Source organism: Scleropages formosus, chromosome 3 (assembly GCF_900964775.1).
Source record: "Scleropages formosus chromosome 3, fSclFor1.1, whole genome shotgun sequence".
Taxonomy (NCBI): Eukaryota; Metazoa; Chordata; class Actinopteri; order Osteoglossiformes; family Osteoglossidae; genus Scleropages; species Scleropages formosus.
Genome location: NC_041808.1, coordinates 36,081,265 through 36,105,544, shown reverse-complemented (window position 1 = coordinate 36,105,544; position 24,280 = coordinate 36,081,265). Strand labels below are relative to the sequence as shown.

Below are 24,280 nucleotides of genomic sequence, written 5' to 3'. Positions count from 1 at the left end.
TTACTGTACTGCCCCAGGTTTTAGTCTTCTGAACAAATTGGTAAATGCAGTGACTCAGGTGGAGTGCGTCCATGTTTTACAAGCTTGGTGCACAGACCTTTTACCCTCTTGAGCAAGAGGACACTATCACGCTATGACACCGCTCTTGACTGGAGGAATACAAAGTGTTTATAACGTGCTTCATATCTTTTTGGTTATTAAGTTTTAGAGATACTGTCCAAGTTTAATGTTTCCATAAAGTCCTTCTAAACGTGGTTCCTTATAGCCAATTTGTGTGTTTTTCGTATAAGGTCAGCTGTGTTGTCAGCTGTTCGAGGCTGTATGTTGAACTGAACTGAATTGAACTTAAGACAAAATTATAGTGTTATTCCCTGAGTTCTTTATACAACCACATAAAACAACAATATAAAACAAAAGCACGTATGTTTAAAAACAGACGATTAAACAATTTAAAAAAAATACAGTAGGCCAGTAAGACAGTAAAAGAAAACAATAATATAAAGGACTGACACTTAGGTATAAACATAGAAATTTAAACAATTTCAATAAATAATACCCAGAAAAATACAATTGTTACATTACATTACAACAAATAGTACAGTAGACATGTCAGGCATGTTTTCCTGTGATTGTGTGTTCTTCGTTGTGCGCACTGTGATGTGTAAAGTACATTGTTGAGGGTGAAAGTGGTAGAAATTTACATTACAGGCTCATTAAAAATAATCCCTCCTAAAGATTGTGTGTGTGTGTGGCGGGGGCATGTATTTGGAGAAGCAGCGGACTCTGTTAGAGAGCTTCAGGAATGGAGCAACCTTCCACTGTTTGACGAGTGGTGGTAAACGAAAGTTTCATAATTAAAATGCACTTCTCAAACAAAAGAAATTTCCAACAGGCGTACCAACTCTGAAAATAAACAAGGTGCAAAATGAAAGTTCAGGCATGCCTTTCGGGGTGATATATTCTAAATAAATCTAGTTTGCCCATTTTTGAATAAATGTAACACACAAGATTTCCTTTCTATTAAATAGTCTTTATGCTGTTCTGGAAATTACTTGGGATGTGTGGACTTAATTTGGATTTTGTGCTGTTCGTTCAAGCACCATTTACATGAAATGAGAGTTAACTCAAGCTGCCTTCATACAGTTGGGAATTTGATTCGATGCACATTCATTTAATTTAAAATGAAATTTCTGCTTACTTTACATTATCCATCAGAAGCCTGTAAGGCTTAGATGGATATTCTGTATCTACACAATTCCACGTGCAGTTTTCCTGCTGGCTATTGAAAGTCCATTGGCCTGCGGTGATCTGCCTCCAGGTAAATATAGACCTGTTCTGTCTGACAAGGTTCAAGGCAGGTCTGTCTTCTGCACACAGCTTCCTGGCATCATCCTCTTTGAACCACTGCTCTTTATAATACTTTTGTTAGTCCTGGCTCTGGGAAACTGAACCTCTGGTAAGTGACACACACACTTTCTGAACTGCTTGTCCCATACGCAACTCAGGGCGTAAGGCCGGAGGGGACACGCCCAGGATGGGACACCAGTCCGTCGCAAGGCACCCCAAGCGGGACTCGAACCCCAGACCCACCAGACATCAGGACCCGGTCCAACCCACTGCACCACCACACCCCCTGTGACACATACATTTATGGATATTTGCTTTACTTGTAGCCCTTGTGCAATGGATGCACTTGTGACAGAGGGATGTCAGGTGTAGACTCGGCCAGACCGCCATGACCATCATTGCGCTTTGGGTGCACACACCGGCAATGTTTGGGAAAGCGTGACATGCATTTACACACACACACATATACCAGTTTATTTGTTTTATATAACCAATCTGTATTTTTAGTTAAAGAGGGCTCTGTCTGTCCATGTTCCTGTCTACCTGCTGCATCTACCGGGGTGTTTTGGTTTTGTTTCATCTGTATTTTGGTGTTGGTGTTTTTATTTAGAACAAGAACATTTCCAGTCAAGCGGGAGTAATATCAACAGCTATGATCTTATTCCATTTAAGATGTATTTTATTATATCAAATAACTAACTAGGACAAACGGTCAATATCAAAGCAGAAGTTTCAAGATACAACATTTGGCAAATTATTGACTAGTCCATTCAAAAATAAGAGGGAAAAAAGAAAAAATACAAATAAAAAGAAAACAGATGAATAGAATTGTCCATAATGATCGAAATATAAGATTACATAGAGAAACACACATATACAGTATATAAATGAGTATCATTCACGTACATATTGACAAGCATACATATACATACATCGATCAGTTAATGGGCATCAATGAATTATCTTACACCTGCACTGGGGTTAGGGTTAGAGTTTACTTTAAATTCTCTTTATTTCTGCAAGAAAGCAATGCACCTGGATTTTTAACAATGTAAAATTTGGCATGTAAATTCACAAAACATTGTGTTTTCGTGTTTGAGTCTGCGGCCATAACGTCACATGAATGGGCACCTGCTATCGGCCTGCTTTTGTGGACCCGTGTGTGCTTTGTGCAAGAATGGGAGGTACAAAAATTTATGGGGTAATCAAATATTAAAGAGATTTACTTTGTTACTTTGCTTATATGTTTTGGGGGAAATATTGTGCAGTGGACTAATAATAATATTATATAATGACGAATATGAATAAGTATGTTCTCATTGAGTACATTTCACTATATGATTGATAGCAAAAATGTTTAGCATTGGTACGTTCTGATAAAGTTCGAGAGAAAATGTGGGAAAGTTCTGAACAGGGTCAGTTGTAAGGAGTCTTTTCAAGTGGATTCTCGTACTTTATGAGTTTTTTCGCTTATTTAGTTTATTTTTTTAACGAAGTTTTTTTTTTGTTTATTTAGTTTTAGAATTTTTAGTGTTACACTGTTTCTATGGTAGCTATGCTAATTTTGCATTCCTTCGTGAAACCCTTGTTTAGTGCAGATTACAATAAATAAAAAATATCACTTGCTTCATCCTGCTGCACACCTGCACCACCTTGGTGGCTGTGAGGGAAAAGCCCACTGCATCCACGACCTCCTGTCATAGTGCTAGTTAGGTTGTTCGAACATATTATTATCTCAATATGGTCTTTGACAGCAAAATTCAACGTGGTGTGTTTTAAGGCTTTTGGTGAGTCAGTAAACATGCTTTAATCCTGAAACTCATGGCTATTTTCCAATTATCTAGGAAAAAAAGACATTTTCCTCATTTTTTCTTAATATAAATATTGGTAGTTCAGAGGAAGCAAGATTCAGGGGACCTTCAGGTCTAATCTATGCTTGCTGCCTTTTTAAAAATTGATATTTAATGTTGAATCTCAATTTACACGTACCCTCCACCCACACATACACACATATACAATGGCTTTGTGTCCCTGAAGAGCTTTTGTGCTTATTGATAAACACTGTGTTTGTGTTAAAGTATGTCCTGAAACAGTGGAGTTTTGAATAACTCTCCTGAACCAATCTTCAGCACAGATGCCGCTTGCTATTTGAAAAATTCAAGAAGGTCCATCTAAGGTATTTCACAATGGGCTTCTTGTAGCACACAAATGTCAGCCTGACTTGTATCTTCATTTGAAATTATTTCCTTTGCTTATTCAATCTATTTGTAATGTTACAGGAAGACAGGGTATGTATGGGGTGGGGGGGGCGTGATTACTGGTAGGTAGTGTTCATCATTTCATTTCACAGTTTGGATGCGGACAAGTTCTGATGACAGAATCTGTGGTACCAGTGAGGCAGACCTGCTGGAGAAAGGCTCTTCCTTATGAAGCAGACTGATTTTTAAAAAATTTGGATGATTCCCAATAAGTGTTGTATAACTAATTATGTTAAGGAGGTTTCATATAAATTACTCCATCAAATCCACCCAATACAAACCCTTGTTGTGAAACAATTTAAGGTGAATATAGCTAAATTTGCTTTTTTGAAGGTGGCCCTAAAACCACACACACACACACACACACACTTTCAGAACCACTTGTCCCATACGGGGTCGCAGGGAACCAGAGCCTACCTGGCAACACAGGGCAGAAGGCTGGAGGGGGAGGGGACACACCCAGGACGGGACGCCAGTCCATCGCAAGGCACCCTAAGCAGGACTCGAACCCCAGACCCACTGGAGAGCAGGACCTGGTCCAACCCACTGCGCCACCGCACCCCCCACCCTCAAACCCTTCAACATGTATTTTTGTTATGTCCCCTGGTTTAACCTCATTGGATTGAACTGCAATCGTATATTTAAAATGAGGCAAACATTAATATAATCTAAAAAAAAATTGATGTGTTAATAAATGGAGGCGCGGTGGCGCAGTGGGTTGGACCGGGTCCTGCTCTTCTGTGGGTCTGCGGTTCGAGTCCCGCTTGGGGTGCCTTGCGACGGACTGGCGTCCCGTCCTGGGTGTGTCCCCTCTCCCTCTGGCCTTATGCCCTGTGTTACCGGGTAGGCTCCCGTGACCCCGTATGGGACAAGCGGTTCTGAAAATGTATGTGTGTGTGTGTGTGTGTGTGTTAATAAATTTTATTCCCATTGAAAATAATAATAATTAAAAAAATCAGTTTTAATTATCATATTGGTTTGTTACTACATTCGCAGATAAAAATTGTCAGGAAAGAGTCATGCTTTTGAACACTTAAAATTAGATTTAATAGTATGTTACTAAGTATGTTGTAATACACCGCTTGTTTCACTTTTTGATATAGTTGAGAAATGCTATATGAACTCGTGTTTGTATGGTACTGTATTCGGTGTTATTGTTCTTTTCTGCTCAAATAAAAAAAATAAATAAAATCAGGACACTTCCTGTAGGTCACCTTAATAGCTTCATTACCATGTCAGTCTGAAATTAAGACTGTCCTGAGATGGGAAATACTAACTCAACATCAGTTTTCTGTCTTTCTTTTCGTGATACATATACAGACAGCACACATTTCTGTGTATGTGTAACTGACATTGCCTGCAGGACACTTGCTAATAAGCAACACACATTAAATAATAAATGGCTCAATAATTACTATCATTCATTTTTTAAGAAATTGTTCAGGCTACTAGTTGAAGGACATGGGTGCTTCATTTGCAGTGTGAGGGTGGTTAAACTTGTGTAACTGAGCAGGAAGCTTTTAAAACTTTAATGTAGACAGTACGAAGCTGGGTTCATTATGCAGTTATTTGGGGATACCAGTCTTTCCAATAACTGGGGATTGTGCTGTCACTTTAAACATATCTAACAGTTTGTTTTTCCTGCTTCTTTTGCTGTCCTCTTTTCATGGGTTGATCTTTATTTGTGTCCGTCTGTCTTTCGAGTTTGAATAAACAAGTGGTTGGCACCACTCTCAGCCACTTTAATGACGGTATTTCTTTACAATTTTGCTGCGTGGTGGATGTTTCTCTGACAAAGTGCGTATATGTGTGTAAGAGAGATTTTGGATTGTGTGTTTACATTTAGAGATGTGAAGAGGTCACTTCACAGGATAATGTTTATACCTCTGGATTTTGGACATATTGCATTATATGAGCAGGTTTAGTAATAAGACATTTATTATCTGGCTGCAAAAAGGTAACTTTTTTAACTGTCATCTGTGGAAAGGAATGTAGTAAACTTTGTGCTTCATATCAGTGGATGTGATGGCACCCAGGGTAAAAAGTAGAAGAGTATGCTGGAGTGTAAATTACATCTCAATGGAGCCACTTTGTCCTCAGTGCTTAAAACATACAAACCCAGTTGTTCTCTAACTTCACCCCAAGGCCTTGTTGAGAGGAGGACCTGCTGCTTTATGGCCTACTTTCTCCTGTAGGTAGATCAAGGTAATATACTGTAACGCACTGCGCTCTGGGTTCAGATGGGGCAAAAAAGGACGCACAGACAATATTCATTGAAGGCATTTATTGGAACACACAAGGAAATAATGCTCTCAGTCCAAGGACTCCGTTTCCTCAAGGACCTGTGCCTCAAGCCAGCCATCCCAGCCTGCTTAGCGCCCCTCTGGCTTTTTTCTTTTCCTACTGCCAAACACAGTCACCTTCTTACATTCCCCATAAGTCCCCCCCAGTAGTTGAACACTTAATTCCATTTTTCCCACAATTCAGCTAGTTCAGCTTTTCCTGCTCAAACTCTCGGTAACGCGGGTTGTTACAATACAGCGACTGCATTTTCGTACTCTTTAGTGTATGTTCAAGGCCCTTGATCAATGAGCACGTAATAATGACATTCATCGTATAACTTCATGTTTGCCTAAGGACCAAAGAATCAGTCTGGCTACGTATGATTATTTAATTACTTTTTTGTAGATTTGTTTTTTTTTTTTTTTTTATTGCCGATATTTTCAAGTTAACCTGAGTTAAAGCCAGTTGGAGATTTGACCAAAAACATTATTAAACATTCTGCATGGTTTTCAAGTGGCTTATTTTTAAGTATAATCCCTTGCAAATCCTCTACTATTTGTGATTTACTTCAACTTTGGCAGGACCAAGTGGAAAATGTGGTTTCTGATTACAAATCTTTACATAACATGCCTTTAAACCTCCGAATCTATAATGGGTTTTTAACCACATGGAGCAACACGATAAGTGCTGGTTGTAATACCAACATGTAATAATCAAAAAAGGAAAACATGAGCTGTGCTGTAAATTAATGTCCCCCCGTAAACGTATTTCTCGGAGACGGGACATTTATTCATTCTCTGCACTGAATTCGTCTCAGGTGGCACTATCTGTACTGGGATTTTGAGCTCTCCAGAATGTGCCGCTGAGCCCTACACAATTGCCTGGAGTTTGACTCTCCGCTGCGGCCTTGTCTGACTTTACACTAATCTACACTTGCTCCACAGCGCAGGCTGAGGAGTTAACCTCTCTACTTCTTCTGCAGCCTGTGCCTAATCAATGCTCGAGAGTTCGGCTGTAATAGAGTGCTGGCCTGTGGTGCTTCAGAACCTGAGATTTAATCAGGGCACCAGTGGAGTTCCACTAAAAATGATGTTGCATGGGTTTTTTTTTTTTTTCTCCCTCACTATTTTCTGATTGGCAGGTTGGGTGTTTTGTGATTGCAAGAAGTGTGCACTCACCTTATGTTGTACACTATACAATATATACACACTGCATGTACAGGTACAGTATGTTCAGATTTTTAAAAATACATTATTAGAAATATTTCCCTTGTGTAGGGGCAGGCGGTACTGTAGGGGTTAGAGCTGCTGCTTTTGAACCCAAAGGTCACAGCTTTGGATCCCACCTCCAATTGCACTACTCTTGATCAATGTACTTACCCTAAATTGCTCTACTGAAGTTGCTCTGATAAATAATTGTAAGTAGCTTAATATTGTAAATTTCATTGGAAAAAAGTAACAACTCAATGTTAATGTAAATAGTGATGTGCTGATTTTTATGTTTGAAATTCCATCAACTGTTAAAAGTTCAATCTATTTAACAGCTGGATTTTTGTTAGTGAAGTTTACTGAAAAGGGTAAAAAAAATCAAGTAGTTTAGTAATTTAGTTTAAATGAAGTCTTGGACTGTGGTCTGTAAAAATTGTTATGAAACAATGTCACTTTTGCCTGTGATATAGTGCTCTGTGTCACTGCGTGAGAAGAGCGCGCTATAAAAATAAATTGAATTGAATTGAATTTTTCTGATTTTTTTGCGTAAGTTTAGAATTAATATGCCTTTTCAAATATTTGCACCATTTTGAATGTTCTGGGCAGTTGTAAAATGTGATGTTGGTAAGAGGCCAATGTAATTATTAGTTGCAGCTATATTTTTACAATTTTATTTAAATACATCTATTTAGGGATGATGATGTGTAGCTTTATAAGCAGCAGGTGTAGGTGCAGCAGCAGCAACAGACAGAGCTTAAAAATGTTAGTGTGTCACAGAGCAGTCATTTACACCCACACACAAATACAGTTCATGTTGAAATCAGGGGAACAACAATTTATTTATTTTTTCCAAGGAGATGGCATTGTGCTGAAAATCTTGGGCCTGTCATTGAAAGCAGTGAGTTCAGCATTTACATTTTGATTGCAGGCATGTGCATCGCCTTTCGAACCCACTGGCAGAGATTAACAGAGATGTTAAAAGCTGCTGAGGTTAAGCTAAGAGATCAATAAAGGTGCACAAGAATAATCTTTATTTGAGTCCCACAGGAACTGAAGTTTCACAGGGAGTAACAAATGGTGCCATCAATAAATTCATATCCTTAGTGGTAGATCTTTCATGTTAAGCTGAATCCTTGAATTGCCAGTCTAAAAAAGGTCTTTTGTGCATTACAGAGTCATTGTGAGGTTGTCTTCACTATTGTCTCTGCAAGAGAAGGGGCTAAAAGTTGTGTAAAGCTTTGCAAGTGCTGTAGATCACACAGGGCAGCTGGAGCCGTGTGCAACGATTTCATCATTCAGCCACTCATACAGTATTCAGACAGTTGAGAAAAAGCCTTTGAAAAACACTTCAACTTCAGCTGGAATTTTTGGAGATCTGCATAGGAAGACTTGATCATTTTTTCCTTCAGTTCTTCATAAACATGTCAGCACAGTGATGTGGCAGAAATCATAGGTGCCTGTAAAGGGATGGTAGATTTAGAAATTGGGGGCAGGGGGCGATGTAGGATTTATTGGTTCTCAAGGGAAGTGTAGTAGTTTCAAGTCGGATTGTGGCGGAACCAGTTTGTTTATCAGGTGATCCACAGTACTTTGCGAGGCAGGAAGAGCACGGGCCCAGCTGTTTGCCAAAGTGCACCTTCCGTTTTGTTTTAAACGTGTTTGACAGCTCCAGGCATGCAAGTGAGAGAGCAAAGACTCTTCAAGAAGAGCCCAAAAGACGGGAGAAAGTCACCGCATATAAAGACAAGAGGCATGTGCGCCCATGATGGTGAAGATGCAAGACAGAGTATTGTATTAATGTGGCTTTTGTCAGTGTGCAAGTTTTTCGTGTTAATAGTTTACATGGAAACACATGCAGGCTTACAGTCGTGAAAGCAGAACACATTTAAGGGTGACGACAAGAACCTGAACTGTAAATTTACATTTTGTGCAATTGTGAAATACAGAATAACTAGGCTTTGAAATTGTTAGAGAATAACATTTTATTCCCAGGTAGGTTAATTATTTGGCTGAATCATATACTGACTTTTAAAGATTTATGGAACACCCTGAAGATGATGACTTTCATCTTGTATTTGATTTTCTGTCCAACATAAAATTAAGTTTCCATGCAAAACCCTGCCGTCAAACAGTAATTTCATTTTTATATACATAATATTTATAATAGGTATATTTTATTTACATATTATGTTCTTATATATGTTTTTATTTGAGTGTAAGAAAGAAGTTACCCAAAAATGTAACATATTGTAGATCTCATTAACACTCATTGGAAAACAAAATGGTAATGTACTTGTAAACACCTTGATCAACCAAGAGATTCAGTTAGACAAAAGTATAAATGAATATTAGTGAATACTTTCTAGTGACACTTATGGATTTGTGAGGCAGATTGCAGCAAGTACACAGGACATTTTTTTCAATATCTTGTCAGAAACTGCTTAGTCAAGTCTTTTGGGCAACACCATGTCTGTTGAATCATTCCATGGCTTTTTACAATTTGTTGCTCTTTGAATATATCAGACAGCAGAAAAATATTTTTTCAACATGATTGTTCTGGGTTGTTGAGAGTTACTCTATTGTAATGGTGAGTGAATGGTGGTAATGTCAGTATTTTTTGTATACAAAAATACATGTAGTGCATACACTCGCATTCACACACTTCTGAGGTTAAATCCAAGTTTAGCATCCTTGCATTCTCATCAAGACCTGTTACCGTGGGCAGTGGATAGGTCTATATCTTCTATATTGGTTTCATAAAGTATGTCAGTGAAGTTGTCTTCAGTGTTCATTCTGGGTGTTTATTGCAGTGATTCAACATGGGAATCAGACTGACAAGGAATATGAAGATCACCGCACAAAAAGAATTGCAAACATCCCACTGAGATGGGATAGTTCTTTAGAAGTTAATGAGCAATCATCTCCATGGGCTCAGCTGCCACCCATAGCAAGGAGAAGCTATTACAATAGCTCATATGATAGTTCTGCCTTTGTATGTATATACGTTTCATTTAGTTGTAGTTACACTAGCTTTTGCAAGCTCCTTTTCTGATCAGAAGGATGCAGATGTGCTCTTGACTCAAAGTTCTGGGGCAAACCCCTATTTTCCTCTTAGGTGCTGCCTAGGGTACTGATGCAGTGTTCTTTGCAAGGCTTACTGGTATTGTGCTTTATTCATTCAAGAGTTTATTGTTATGTGTACAGTAAACAGTTCGTTACACCATACAATGAGATTCTTACTCTGTGAATCCTCTCAGCAGCCTATGACATAAATTATAAGGACCTAAGGAAAGAAAAAGACAAGGAAAACACAAGGCATAAATCACAAATTTACAAAAATTACTATTAGTGCAAAAATCCAAGAAACGAGGTTATATACGTATATAAAATGTGCAGTGCGCAATGTAAACATGGAAGTCATACATGTGCAAAGTCCTGCAGAGGCAGATTGGGTCTATTCGCAGTTGAAGGGGGGGTGTGTATTTGTGTACGCAAGGTATGTGGAGGTAGTCTGTGGTCTCTGATGTTATTGGCGTTGTGGATGTGTATGTGTGTGTAGGAGGAATGGGGGGTAGTTGACACCTCTCAGGCTCAGAGGGTGAACTGTGTCTGCTGTGATGGGTGGAGAGGCAGTGGATGGGTGCCATTCACAAGCCTGATGGCCTGTGGGTAAAAACTGTTTTTCAACCTTGAGGTTCTGGCTTTAACACTTCTGTAGCGTCTGCCTGATGGTAAGGGTGTGAAAAGGCTGTGCTGGGGATGACTATTGTCCTTGATGATGTTAATGGCTCTCCTGATGGTTCTGGCCTAATACAGGCTCTCCAGTGATGGTAAGGATGTTGCAGTGATGGTTTGAGCAGCTTTCACCACTCGCTGTAACACCTTATGATCCTGTACTGTACAGCCTCCAAACCACACTGTGACAGAGCTGGTGAGGACGCTCTTGATTGCACACCTATAGAAGCTTCTGAGGTTCTGGCTTGGCATGCCAAATTTCCTCAGCCTTCTCAAGAAATGCAGATGCTGACGTGATTTCTTGACCAGATGTGTTGTGTTGTGAGACCAAGTGAGATCTTCAGTAATGTGAACACCCAGGAATCTGAAGCTGCTCACCCTCTCCACCACTGTCTCACCAATATGCAGTGATGAGTGTTGCTCCCTCCTTCTCCGTGGATCTATTATCAACTCCTTTGTTTTGTTGACATTGAGGGAGTGATTGCTGTCGTGGCACCACTCTACTAGGTCAGCCACTTCCCTCCTGTATGCCGACTCATCGCCCCCCACTATCAGTCCAATGTCTGTCGTGCCATCAGCAAATTTGATGATGTTGGTGTTGTTCTGGGAGGCCACACAATCATGAGTGAAGAGTGTGTAGAGTATGGGGCTCAGCACGCAGCCCTGCGGAGTTCCTATGTTTATGGTTATTGACCTGGATATGTGGTTCCCCATTCTAACGGACTGGGGTCTGCCCATTAGAAAGTCCAGAACCCAGTTGCAGAGGGTGGGTGGCACACCAAGATTGTGAATCTTGTTGATGAGCTTCGAAGGTATTACTGTGTTGAATTCGGACATAGCTGTCCTTGTTTTCCAGGTGGGTGAGGGCAGTGTGTATTGCTGTGCTGATGGCGTCCTCTGTGGATCTGTTCCGTCTGTATGCGAAATGGAGAGGGTCCAGAGTGTCCGGAGTGATGGTCTGGATGTACCTCATGACGATTCTTTCGAAGCACTTCATCACTATTGGAGTCAGTGCAACGGGTCAGTAGTCATTGAGGCAGGATGCTTTTTTGTTTTTTGGCAGCGGCAGGATAGTGGTCCTCTTTAAGCAGGTGGGAATTGAGGCTTGTGCAAGGGACGAATTGAATATATCCGTAAAGACATCAGCTAGCACCGATGAGCAGGTTCTAAGTATGTGTCCAGGGATGTTGTCTGGGCCGACTGATTTCCATGGGTTTGTTTTCCCAAAAGTCTTTGCCACATCTGCAGATGTGACCGTGAGTGGTGGGTTCTGTGTGTTCCCACCAGTCAGTTTAACACCCGGTGGTTTTTGTTCAAGACCTCAAAACGAGCAAAGAATTCGTTGAGTTTGTCAGGTGTGATGCGTCTGTCAGTGATCTCACACCTGCTTCTGCGCCGATAGTCTGTGATATTCTGTAATCCCTGCCACATGCGCCGGATGTCAGCAGTAGTGTAATGACACTCCAGTCTCAGTCTGTATTCCCTCTTGACAGCCCTAATGGCTCTTCGAAAATCATACCTGGCCTTCTTGTAGTCACTGTTGTCACTTCATCACTGTTGCCTACTGTACTTTTTATCCAAGGATACTATCCCTGACAGTGTGGAAGAAATTTTTCTCTTTCCCGTTTCAGAGATAGGAAACACTGAAAGAAACACACTCAGACAAATGAAGACTTTCACAACAACATCGGCCGATGGGAGAGCCCCAGGTGGGTGTCTTCCTGATCAGTCTTTATTGCCTGCTTTTATTTGCCAAGTTCATACATAATTCACTACAGGGTGTTACAACAGGTGTGTTTCAGTGTTTTCCCGCTTTTTTGCCTAGTTACTTTCCACTTCTTTTGTTCTCAAAACCCCTCACCCTAAAGCCAAACCATCCAACCCCTGTCATCCAGCTTACCTTAAACTGACCTTGCTCCAGACAAGGCAGGACCATCAGCCTTTTATGACATGCCCTTGGTGTCCATAGCCTGCCTTTTTCAGATAACCTCTGACCTGGTGCCTGGTACAGCGTGCTTCTCCCACAATGCTTAACAGTTTCTATGGCTACTAAATTTTGACACACCACAATAGATTATACACCGCTGAACCCATGCAACCAGATGTTTAGGGTTCATTCGGCTGTGGCAGCACATAAGTAGGACTAATAACAAAGAACCTCAATTCCTGTCTTTTCACAGCTGGAAGACCATTACTGAACTGCTTCCAGTAGCATGACAACAGAGTACTGGCTCAGCAAATGAAGCTGCGTTTTGGTGCTGTTTTAGTAGCTACAGACTAGACATGGCCTCGAACTCTCTCGGTGCTCCCAGGGGTTTCCTCACAGACTCGTTCTTGTATGTCTCCTACCAACTATCATTCTTCTGTGTCTGTGCCTTTTCTTCCATTTTCCTCATGACATTCAAGCCCTTTGTTCAGCGGTACCTTTTCCGTAGCCTTCGTTACTTAAATGTACACCAAATGAACACTTAACAATAACAGTGTCAGTGTTAGTGTCAGTCTCCTGTCAGAACCATTTTATTGTAAAAGTCTCCAAACATAGCAAGGCTGAACAGAGAGATCTCTGCTTTCTACAAACTTTTCTATTAAGAACACAGGAAATAAAATGAAAGTTTTCCTTTTTGGGATGGGGCTTTCTTTCAGCATTCACTATTTATGCATTAGAATTTTTCATTTGGTTACTGCTGTGTGTCTCCATGGAAATGATCAGCTGTTATAGGAATGATATAATAACTTTATTCTTGTTGTGTAATAAAAAATTTTTTTCCTCACCCTCTTTGTACAATGTATGGTGTACAATGTATTTCAGCTAATTGTCCTCTCTGCCAGTAGGATAATAGACCTTTGTCAGTGTCCGTCAAAGATCTTCCATTCCCATAATTTAACTGCACTTTGCTAGGAATTATTTGTTAATTTTTTGTAGCTGCAGATACTGAATTTGGAGGAGAACTGAATAGGTATGTCGTTGGCACTGTGGCATATCACCTATATTTCCAGTACCGACTTAAAGGAAACATGCCAGTTATAGCTCAAACTATAAATTAACAAAACAAGTAACAGAACTAGATAACGAAATTAGAATATCAGATTCCAAAAAAATAACGTAAAATGTAAATATTAACACTGTCACTCTCTCACTCAGTTACAATTGTTAACTGTTTGTACAAGTTAGGGTCATAGTGGTCTGGAGCCTATCCCAGAAGTACAGGCTAATCAGTGTACGTCCTGGAGAGGTAAGCGGTCCATTTCGTGGTGGTAAATAATAATAATAAAAAACCCTACCAAAACTATTTCAAACCACCACCTAACAGCTCAAAAATCACTTTCTTCTGTCTCCATTTTGATATTTTTTTGTGTTAGGTTAACTGACCACACCTGGTTTTTGTTTCCTCTTCACAAGCCATCGTTTGGTGCAGCCATTAGTATAGGGGAGGTGGGATGACTCCCCTTGTGTGGAGGAACATACTTGTACTATTTACTGGAATTCCAATTAGTTTTCTGTTGGCCACACTGTGCAGTGGCTTTCTGCTAACCTTACTTTTGGGTCCTTCAGGTATTGGCAAGTATGGAATTAATATTTCTACACTGCAGTTATTTTTTTTACTGCATGTGTATGGACCTCTGTGTTATTAGTGACCAGATTGGGATGTGTGCTGAAAAATGCGAAGGGATTCTTGTTGTCCGACTTGGGACAATTTCTGTGCTTTCTTTTCTCATTACAGTTACATTCAAGTCCTGCATCTGCAGCCTCATCCCTGACCCATTCAATCAGCAGCCCTTGCAGTTGTAACCTTGTCCTGCTCAGGGACAGACTATGAAAATACCTCTGTGTGTATTTTTGTCGTCTGTTCCGTGGAATGGCAGTATGTTTGTGTTAACCTTAATCTGCTGATGGCCCCGGTACAAGCATTTTCTGGAGCAGCTGAAAGTTTTATTGCCCACCGCAGTTGTCACTCTCTAACTCACTGTTCAGGAGAATAGATTGGATTGCTTATTTGTTTGAAGCTGCTCCACAGGGTTGAGAATAAGATCATCAGATGGTTCCACTATGGATGTTTACTTCTTCTCTTTTTTAATTACGGTGCAATCAGAGGTCTGGCAGGCTTCTCTTGGGCTTTGTGGGATACATGAGGAATGTCAGATCTCTTCCAGCATTCTTGACAGCTTCACCTCAAAGTTCTGTGTGCACTGATGTAGTCTGTGTGGAAGGTGCTCATTGTTCAACCAGTGTCCCTAGTTATTCTGGATTGGGGAAGACTTGCACTAAGTCACAATCATCAGGTATGGTATCCCACTATAAGCTATTGGGGCACTTCTGGCATCCCCCGAGGGTTTGCAATGGAGCCACGGAGAGGTGGCGATATTCTCTGTGAAACTCTCCTCCAGAGGACATATACACATTCTGAACTGCTTGTCCCATACAGGGTCACGGGGAACCAGAACCTAACCCGGCAACACAGGGTGTAAGGCTGGAGGGGGAGGGGACACACTCAGGACAGGACGCCACTCCATCACAAGGCACCCCAAGCAGGATTCGAACCCCAGACCCACCAGAGAGCAATACCCGGTCCAACCCACCGTGCCACCGCATCACCACGCCCCCCCTGCCAGAACACATGGCAAACAAACCACAGTACAGAAGCAAACTGCTCCTCCCATTACTGCATGTGAACTAACATGTTACTCAAGCTTAGATGCTGCTGATTTGAAAATCACAAGCAATATTTTGCACCTCAATAAGGCAATTATTATTTTACACACTGGCAGTAATGTGTTGTTTTTCATGTTCCTCTGGAAATTGACTTCCTTAAACCAAGCTGTTTAATTCCCTTTTTATTTATTTCTTGCTACAAAATCTGTAACTGCAGATGATTATTTTACATAGAAATGCAGTCTAACCTCACATAGCGAGCTCTTTTATTAGGAGAATACACGCATACCACCACATATTGTTTGTAGTGTAAAATTTGCATAATGTCAACTCATACTTATGAGATATGCTTTATAATAACAGAAATTTCAACTGAAAATGTAAGCCTAGGCAATGTTGAACACCATATAAGGAGAGCAACCTTCTCCTACAAGGGGTATAGCTTCTGCAGCACTTCTCAGTTGTGACAGTGTAAGAGTGTATTCTGTACTAATACTTATCCCTCAAACAAAAAGTTTTAAAGAAAATGGTAACAGAACTTGAAAAGGCAAAAGAAAACCTTACCTATTAGTTTAAAACTTGAAGTGATAAAATGCATCGAGTTCTTTGAAAAGCATTATTACAAATGACTCTGTGATTTGATTCACCATTATTTTATTGATTTACCACTTTTTTTTAACAGCTCTATAATTTACAATAGGGGACGCAGTGGGTTGACCCGGATCCTGCTCTCCGGGGGGTCTGGGGTTCAAGTCCCGCTTGGGATGCCTTGCGACGGACTGGCGTCCCGTCCTGGGTGTGTCCCCTCCCCCTCCAGCCTTACGCCCTGTGTTGCCGGGTTAGGCTCCGGCTCCCCGCGACCCCGAATGGGACAAGCGGTTCAGAAAATGTGTGTGTGTGTGTGTGTGTGTGTGTGTGTGGGGGGTATGTGGTATGTGGTATGTGGTTAAAAGATGAGGCAGGTCATTTGCATGTTTGAAACTTTTGATGCTGAGTAACATTACACAGATATTTTGAAAATAGGAATTTAAAAAAAATTCACATATAGGCACAGTCACAATTTTTTTGTAATTGCATTTTTTCACCATTCTATCTTTAATGTTTTTGTTTGGAGCCAAAATGACCCATGTGTCTGTTTGCTGTCATTGGTTAGCAGCAAAATGCAATCAGATGCAATATAAACACAGCAAGAGTTTGGTACATATTTCTAACAGAGGGTCTTTTAAAACTTCTGTCTGATATCCCTATTACTCTAGTGGTTAATAACAGGATGAGGAACTCTGCATATGTGTATAAGATAAATCACTCAACAGTCTTCATTGAATAGGGGTTTGTGGGGAGAATGTATTTTTATTGATTTTTTAATTAACTTTAATTTTAATGTAGCTTGAAGTTAACAAAAATGTTTAACTGAAGAGCCAGCAAGAATTATTTGACGAGAATAAATTGTTCAGCTCACTTAGTTCATCTTGAGTTTAGCAGAAAATCCAGCAAGTACAAGGGGTCTCATGAACGACGGTTTAGAACTGCTGCTCTGAACAAAATCAGTAGTGGCCTTGTTGCTTTCCTTGCAGCGTTAATTAGTACTAACTGCCTTCCCCCCAGCCACTTTTCTCTCCATGTGGCCAGTCCAGTTTCTACTGGCAGAACTGTCAGTCCTGCATATCTTTGCCTGCCCAGTGTGACAAGGGCCCTGCGGCACAATGACTTCAAGGGCAGCGTTTGTATCAAATCACTGGAGTTTTACACCTCTGCCATTAACAGGATAGGTTCTAAAAGAGTGAGAAACCAATTTTCTCCACACAAATGACAAGATAAGCTGAGCAGATGTACCGTGTGACCATCTTTAGCTGGTTGGGCCACAGGGAACTTGCCTTCATTTACAGTTTTCAGTTTGCTTCTCCTCACCTCATTTTAATCGGGCTAACCATCTTTCTGCTTGCATTACAAATTGAAAGTGAAATAAGTTCACTGGTCATCGGTAAGCGATTTGTGAAAGAACAATACATCCTTGTGTTTCTCAGAAATGCAAACTGATAAAGTTCTGTATGCAGCTTCCAGTATGACCTCTATTATTATCAGTATTACCTATATTTAATGCAGTTATATAACCTAATAGTCTTTTAGGCTGGTTTCAGCACAGAACTCAATGGGCAGGGGAAAAACAAATTACATCACGTGTTCCTTGTTTTTGAACAGCTGTCACATAATATGAAACACTTTCTTCTCATTCTTTTTTTTATGATCTTAGATATAACTGCCCCTCATTTCTTGATCAAGTCAACACAGTGATTTCCAGTAAGGTGAACTCCCACCCAAGAGGAGTTTTCTTCCACACATAGAGGCCAACAACATTGTCTGATACACATGAAGAGGCACTTAAACACTTGGCTGGAGTTTAGACCTTTTACCTGATTTGATCAGTGCCTTCCAGGATTTTTTTGGCACAAGATAACCAGTAGGAAGGCAGCTGATAGGGGGCTATTCTCACACCAGGTCCTTCTGAAAGGAGTCACCTGTTTTTGTGTCACAGGGAAATTCCAAATAGCCAGTTCTGCTGTAACACTATGGCTGTGTTCCTCCATCACTGACCACGAAAAATGGTGTTAGGACAAAACACACACCTATAGAAGAACCATACCATACCATTCAAACTGCTCTACAATATCTAACCTAAAACGAGAGATGCATACAACCAGTTACAGTTTCCAGAATTGGAAAAATTGCACTTGTAAAGCTCTTTTTTCTGTCACTTGTGCTCTTGTGTTTTTTCATTGCACTACATTGAAATAGCACAATGAAAAAGCATCTTATAGGTGAACTGACTGTATTCCCTTCAAAGAATAACCAGCTCAACCCAAGAAAGCCATGTCTAGTGAAACTAACAGAACTGCCAGTTTTGTTTCCCTAGGTCTTCTTGTTTGTTTTTGCTAATTTTCTGGTATAAATTCATTTCCAGTGAGGCATGAGCTCCCATTGGAGAGTAAAGTGATCCATGGACTGAGGTGGGGGTTGGACAGAGGGGTAGTGTGTAGTCTTCTGATCTTGACCTGCAGAGGGGAAGGACTCAGGAGATGAAACATATCCCAGACAGCAGTGTCAACCATCTTTAACTCAACATATTGGATTGATTGATTGATTGAGGCAATGCTATAGTTCTCTTTTTTAACTACAGTACTGATTTTTAGAAAGCCAACCAATTACCAGTGGTAAGATTGTTCTGGGTGTCTGTTGGATACTACACAGTGACAAAGCTATAGGTCTGTCTATTACTGGACATTACTGCAGAGTTAGTGTCCTTTGGCAGAGTTGGCAAGTGGTGCTCCAGTCAATGGGGTCAGCTGCTATGAATTGCTGTTCACTAAAGGTGGACCCTGGAAGTTCATATTTGGGGTCATCTGTGCTCATGTTTGAGCAATTGTTGCCTCACATTAGAATAATATAAGCATGTGGTCCACGATGAAACAGTAAACCATCCTGATGCACAGAAAACCTAAGTAGTTTCAGCACTTAAAATTGATAAAAATATGAAAAGGACAAGTAATTTGCTTTATGTTAGATTCACCCATCCAAGTGATACAGAGAAAAAAGTTATTATCTCATGTTCAGGCATTGTTTTTTGCAGTCTAAATTGAAGAAGAAGAAAAAAAACTAAAAAATATTTCTAAGTAGATTCTTTTATCTGTGTACTTGGATGAGTGTCTAAGTTTGCAAGTGTAGGTTTTAAATCCTTCCACACCACAATAACAATGTGTCATAAAGTGCACAAGGGTAGTTCAGGTCTGGTCTCCATGCCAGAAAGGGTGGGCCTTGTGTCTTGGTGTTCATTTCAGTTGTGTGAAAGCCATTGGAAAGCAGACCAGTATGAACCTGCTGCCATGAGCTGACTAACCAAGATGAGGGCTGCTCTACAGGCATGCTGCCACAAGTGGTGTTTAAAACTGAGTTTGTCTCAACATCCAACAGGAAACACGTCTGTGAAAAAACTACATGATATATATGATATGATTTATACTATGATAAAACGTCCATGTAAAACTGCATGAATATGTTTAGCTGGCACTTTTCTACAAAGCAACTTACAGTGTAAAGGTAGGTGAGACTGAGACCAGCAACCTTTGGATCTGAAGGCAATAGCTCTAACCACTATGCTACCTGCCACCCCTGACAGGAGGCTACATACAGACAGGCAACAAAGGGTATGGTGTTTATACCTGTTTCTGCCTTGCTGTCTGCTGTGTACACAACTGAAGATCAGGGCAAGTCAGATGGCTGTTTGACTGACTTTTCTTTGGCAGTTTAACTGACAGTGTTCTGTGTCAAGCTGGTCCTGATTGTTTTGACTTTGTGAACATCACCTCCAAAATCTGGCTTGTTCTGACAAATTTCACCTTACCGTCTTCTATTTCAGTATGCTTCTGCACCCTTAGGTAAAAAGGACTATTATTGCACGTTTATATCATTTATGTGGCCAGGTGTCATGTTGCAGACAGGACTGTGGAGTTGGTACCCAAAACCTTTGATTTTGACTCCGACTCCAGTAACACAATCATTGCTTTTGACTCCGACTCCAATTCCAGTAACCCAATAATTACTTCCAACTCCGACTCCACAACTCAGACTCTGACTGCGCAGCACTACCCAAAAGTTGCACATTATTTTGGGGATTGACTTACCCTGCAAATATAGGACTAAAACCTATATTATACCTCTGATTTTTGGGGGCCAGCTTATATGGTACATTTAATTGGAGTCGGTACACTTTTACCAATGCCAGTAACCCAGTAATTGCTTCCAACGCCACGACTCTGACTCCACAGCACTGGTTGTAGAGCCAGATGTTTTAAAGAGGGATTTGATCTCACAACTATCCTAGTTCCACAGACAATTACCCCATGCGTTCTGCATCACATTGGTCTTTCAGATCACTGGGCACCCTTGGAAGAAATAATGTAGTAAACCATGAACTCAAGGTTGCTGTATTTTTAGTCTGCATCTTAAAATGTGTTGTTTCCACATTTGGTTTTTCTAATGGAATGAATAGCAGGAAATATGTTGTCTTGCACTTGAGATTGCCTTGACAGTGCTGAATGTTTAGAGGTGTTAGGAACCAATGCAGAAAATTCAGTTGTTTTGCATTTCCTGCCTCCCTGGTTTACAGTCCCAATTCGTGTCTCAACATGCACTGATGACTGTTAACATGGCACAAAAAAAGTCATTAAAAATATTTGTAGGGGATCTGATTTAATATTCTTTAAAGTTTTTTTATTAGTTTTTTCTCTTAGATTTAATAAAAGTACCTAATTTTACACATTTATTAAACTTAATGCAAGTTTAGTCAGGTTTCAGTTGCGAAAAATAATGACAGCAGCAATTTAAAATATTTTAAGAGGGTTAAGGGAAAATAAAATGTGGAAAAAGGCTTTAGTTTTATAAAATAAATTAGTGTTATATTAGGCTTGCCTGGTTGAAAGGTGCTTTGAAGTCACACTGAGAATAAAACTTCCCTTTTTAATTGAAAGTATTGAGTTTCTGTCTAAATGTTGGCATAAGGTGTGTGAAGTCAGGCATGGTGAAGTAATTCTTTGTACAACGTAAGACCATATTAAGTGTGCAGAGCTTTTATCCCAACTGTCTTCTTCTGTTTTCTTTAATTTGCTTTACAGTGACATTTTGAAAAAAAAATGACGGACAAAAAAGTTAAATTTAATAGTATGTTTTAATATGTATGCAGTACAATGTATATTTTTTTTGTAATCCATTTCATTTTAAAACAGTAGGTTCATGTTCCAGAGGTGGTATATGTTCCTAACAGTGTTCTCCCATACGCTTGTCACCTATTATTTGTCACATCCAAATTTTTGAAAAGCATTTTTGCTTAAATAGGCCCAAATTTTAAAGCTGATGAGATGTGGGTATGATCTGGGATAGAAAAATATACTGATTGCTCTGGTCAGGGTTATTTTTACATTCCAGCTGTTAGGATGAGTGCTTTTGAATGTGATGAATATGATTTCCCTTGCTTATCTCAGCAACCCGAGTTTTATTCAAAGTGTAGTGTGCTAATGACAACACCAGATTTGCACAGAGCAAAAACATACAGTGTTCAGACAGGGAACGCCCGGGTCTGAGATCATACTCACTTCGCACTCTTCATACCGCGGTAAGGTTAATTACACAGTGCTGAGCATGATCTTGATTGCGGCTGAAGACAGTTTATTTAAATCTCTCCATGCTCTAATTGTGCAGGGGATCAAGGGTCTTGAGAGATTTAATTATTGACAATTTTGAGAAAGCCAAAAAGAGGAAAATACTGCCCTAGTACGGTAAGTGGCAGGTTTCTAATTCGCCTGCATGGCAGAGAGCAGCTTATGGGACACAAATCCTCATTGTTGTGAACCTGTGAAGGAGTGTGTGCCTGCTGGGCAGTTGGATCTGACTTCAGTTGAGTGAACTCCTCCACGTTCCTCCGCTCAGAGTTTGTTAATGGCCTTAAACACAAGCTGCCAGGAAGCATCAAATACCAGTGTTTTCCTCTGTTGGAATGCAGCTGCAGAAATCAACAGTTATGAGGTGCTAATTTGTGCAGTTCAGAATTTAAAAAAACTGCATTAACAAAGTAGATTTAATTTTAATTAATTTTAAGATTAATTAAAACTATTAAATAAAACCATTTTAGTTAATGTGCTTTTGGTCTCAGGGTGGTCTCTGAGTTGTGCTCTCTGCCAGAAAGCAGAGCTGATGTGCATTTCCAGCAAGTTGCCCCAGGGCTCAGCTGGGTCTACACAGAGGTTTGGGAGGGATTTTGTTCCTCTGTCCACGTCACCATCACCCTGACTGCCCAGTAACCCACAGAGCACACACACACACACACACACACACACACACACACACACACACACACACACACACACACACACACACTGACTGAAACCGCTTGTCCCAGGTGGGGGTCATGGCGAGCTGGAGCCTAACCTGGCAACACAGGGCTGAAAGGGGAGGGGACACACCCAGGATGGCACGCCAGTCCATTGCAAGGCACCCCAAGTAGTACTTGAACCAGCTTAATGAGTTTTATGCCTTGAATATTGAAAGGGAGGCAGGGAGGACCAAATGTACTCTCTTCAATGTTTTTTCTTAATAATGGTTTTGTCAAAAGTGACTTTGAGTATAATTGTGCACTTTCAAACAGCTGGATGTTTTACTGAAGGCATAACAGAAGGGCACCTCATGATATCTAAACCTACTGTATTTAGGTATCCAAGTAAAATCTTTACAAAATACAGCAGGTTGAATAATTGTACCTAAATCACAATTGTGTCTTTATTAGCCAAGAATACAGCACCTGCTGGCATACTGGTTACGGCTACCACCGTTGAATCCAAAGGTTGTAGGTTTGAATGTCACCTCTATGAGTAGTGTCTTTCAAGCTACTTACCCTAAATTTGCACCAGTAAAAACAATGCAGTTGTATAAATGGGCAAATATTTGTGGGTACTTATTGTAAGTCACTTCAGAGAAATCATCAACTAAATGAATAAATACAGAAACATTAGTATCCACAAGGCTAAATGGCTTTTTTACTTTTCCTATTTTTTGACTTGTAACATACACTACAGGGTTCTTGTATCATACTGTGAACTGGGCAAAAAATATGGGGAGCCTGGAAACTGGGCTTTGTTTCTTCACTATAAATTGATACCACAGTTAGAAATGCCACTGTTGAGTGGTGCCTCTTATTCAGTTCTGGTCTCATTACCTTTTGCTTTTATTACTGTGTGAAGTGAGGTCAGTGCACAATCCAGGGTAATATTTGAGTATGTGATTAACATCTTATGCAGTTCACACATAATTTGGACAATAGCCATCAGTGGCATGAGGCGCAGTGGTGCAGTGGGTTAGACCAGGTCCTGCTCTCCAGTGGGTCAGGGGTTTGAGTCCCGCTTTGGGTGCCTTGCGACGGACTGGCATCCTGTCCTGGGTGTGTCCCCTCCCCCTCCAGCTTTTTGCCCTGTGTTGCCGGGTTAGGCTCCGGCTCCCTGCGACCTCCTATGGTACAAGCGGTTTCAGGTGATGTGTGTGTGTGCGTGTGTGTACGCGCACCGTTAGTGGCTGATATTGATCTGCTTGGGTGATTTTCTTGTCTGGGAGTCAAATCAGTGATGAGATGTGATAGAGAACGAACTACTCACGTGAGTCCTAGTAAAAAAGAATGGGTACCAAACATGATTGCTTAGTTTAGTTTAAAAAAAATTATCAATAATATGCTGATTTTCAAAACAAATTATGACGATTTCATATCATTATTGTAAACATAATGTGTCAAACTAGGATGGCTACTGTGTTCTGTCTTTATTGTTGCTTTGCAAAATTAATCTCATGGCTAACAGTAAGTAATTTCAAGCATTAACATGTAACACACATGTAGCACAAGTGAGTCAAAGAAAGTTGCTGACAGGAGCAGTAGCTTTAAGGGTAGGAACCATTTGAAGTAATAGCTTTGAAAATGAAATGTGGCCAAAAAAATTAAAATTTTATACATGAAATATGAATTTGTTTTTAATGAGGAGTATATAATAGGCAGCAGCACCACATATAATAAGGTATAAACATCAAAGTGTGAACTCTTTCTTTTGTCAGAGTACATGCGATAACGATCAAGTTGAAAAATCAACTCTAAAAATTAAAACCTCCTGATTAAAAAGGTAAAACAAATGCTCAAAGGGCTAGCAATGGTGCATGATGCTCTTCTGCCATATCCATTGCATGTACTGTATGGCTAAATAGTCCATTAAGTT

At 40.3% G+C, this 24,280-nt stretch overlaps 1 protein-coding gene across 2 annotated transcripts in view; it reads left to right on the top strand.

Moving 5' to 3' along the window:
• LOC108922541 (protein sidekick-1-like) overlaps window positions 1–24,280 on the top strand; it is a 376,626-nt gene that overhangs the window by 83,067 nt on the left and 269,279 nt on the right. The window contains exon 2 of one of the 2 annotated variants that reach the window (XM_029250679.1): window positions 12,463–12,540. The exons of the other annotated variant lie outside the window; for it this stretch is intronic. Coding sequence (XP_029106512.1) covers window positions 12,463–12,540 — 78 coding nt within the window. The remainder of the gene's footprint in view (window positions 1–12,462; window positions 12,541–24,280) is intronic. 2 annotated transcript variants of the gene reach the window in all.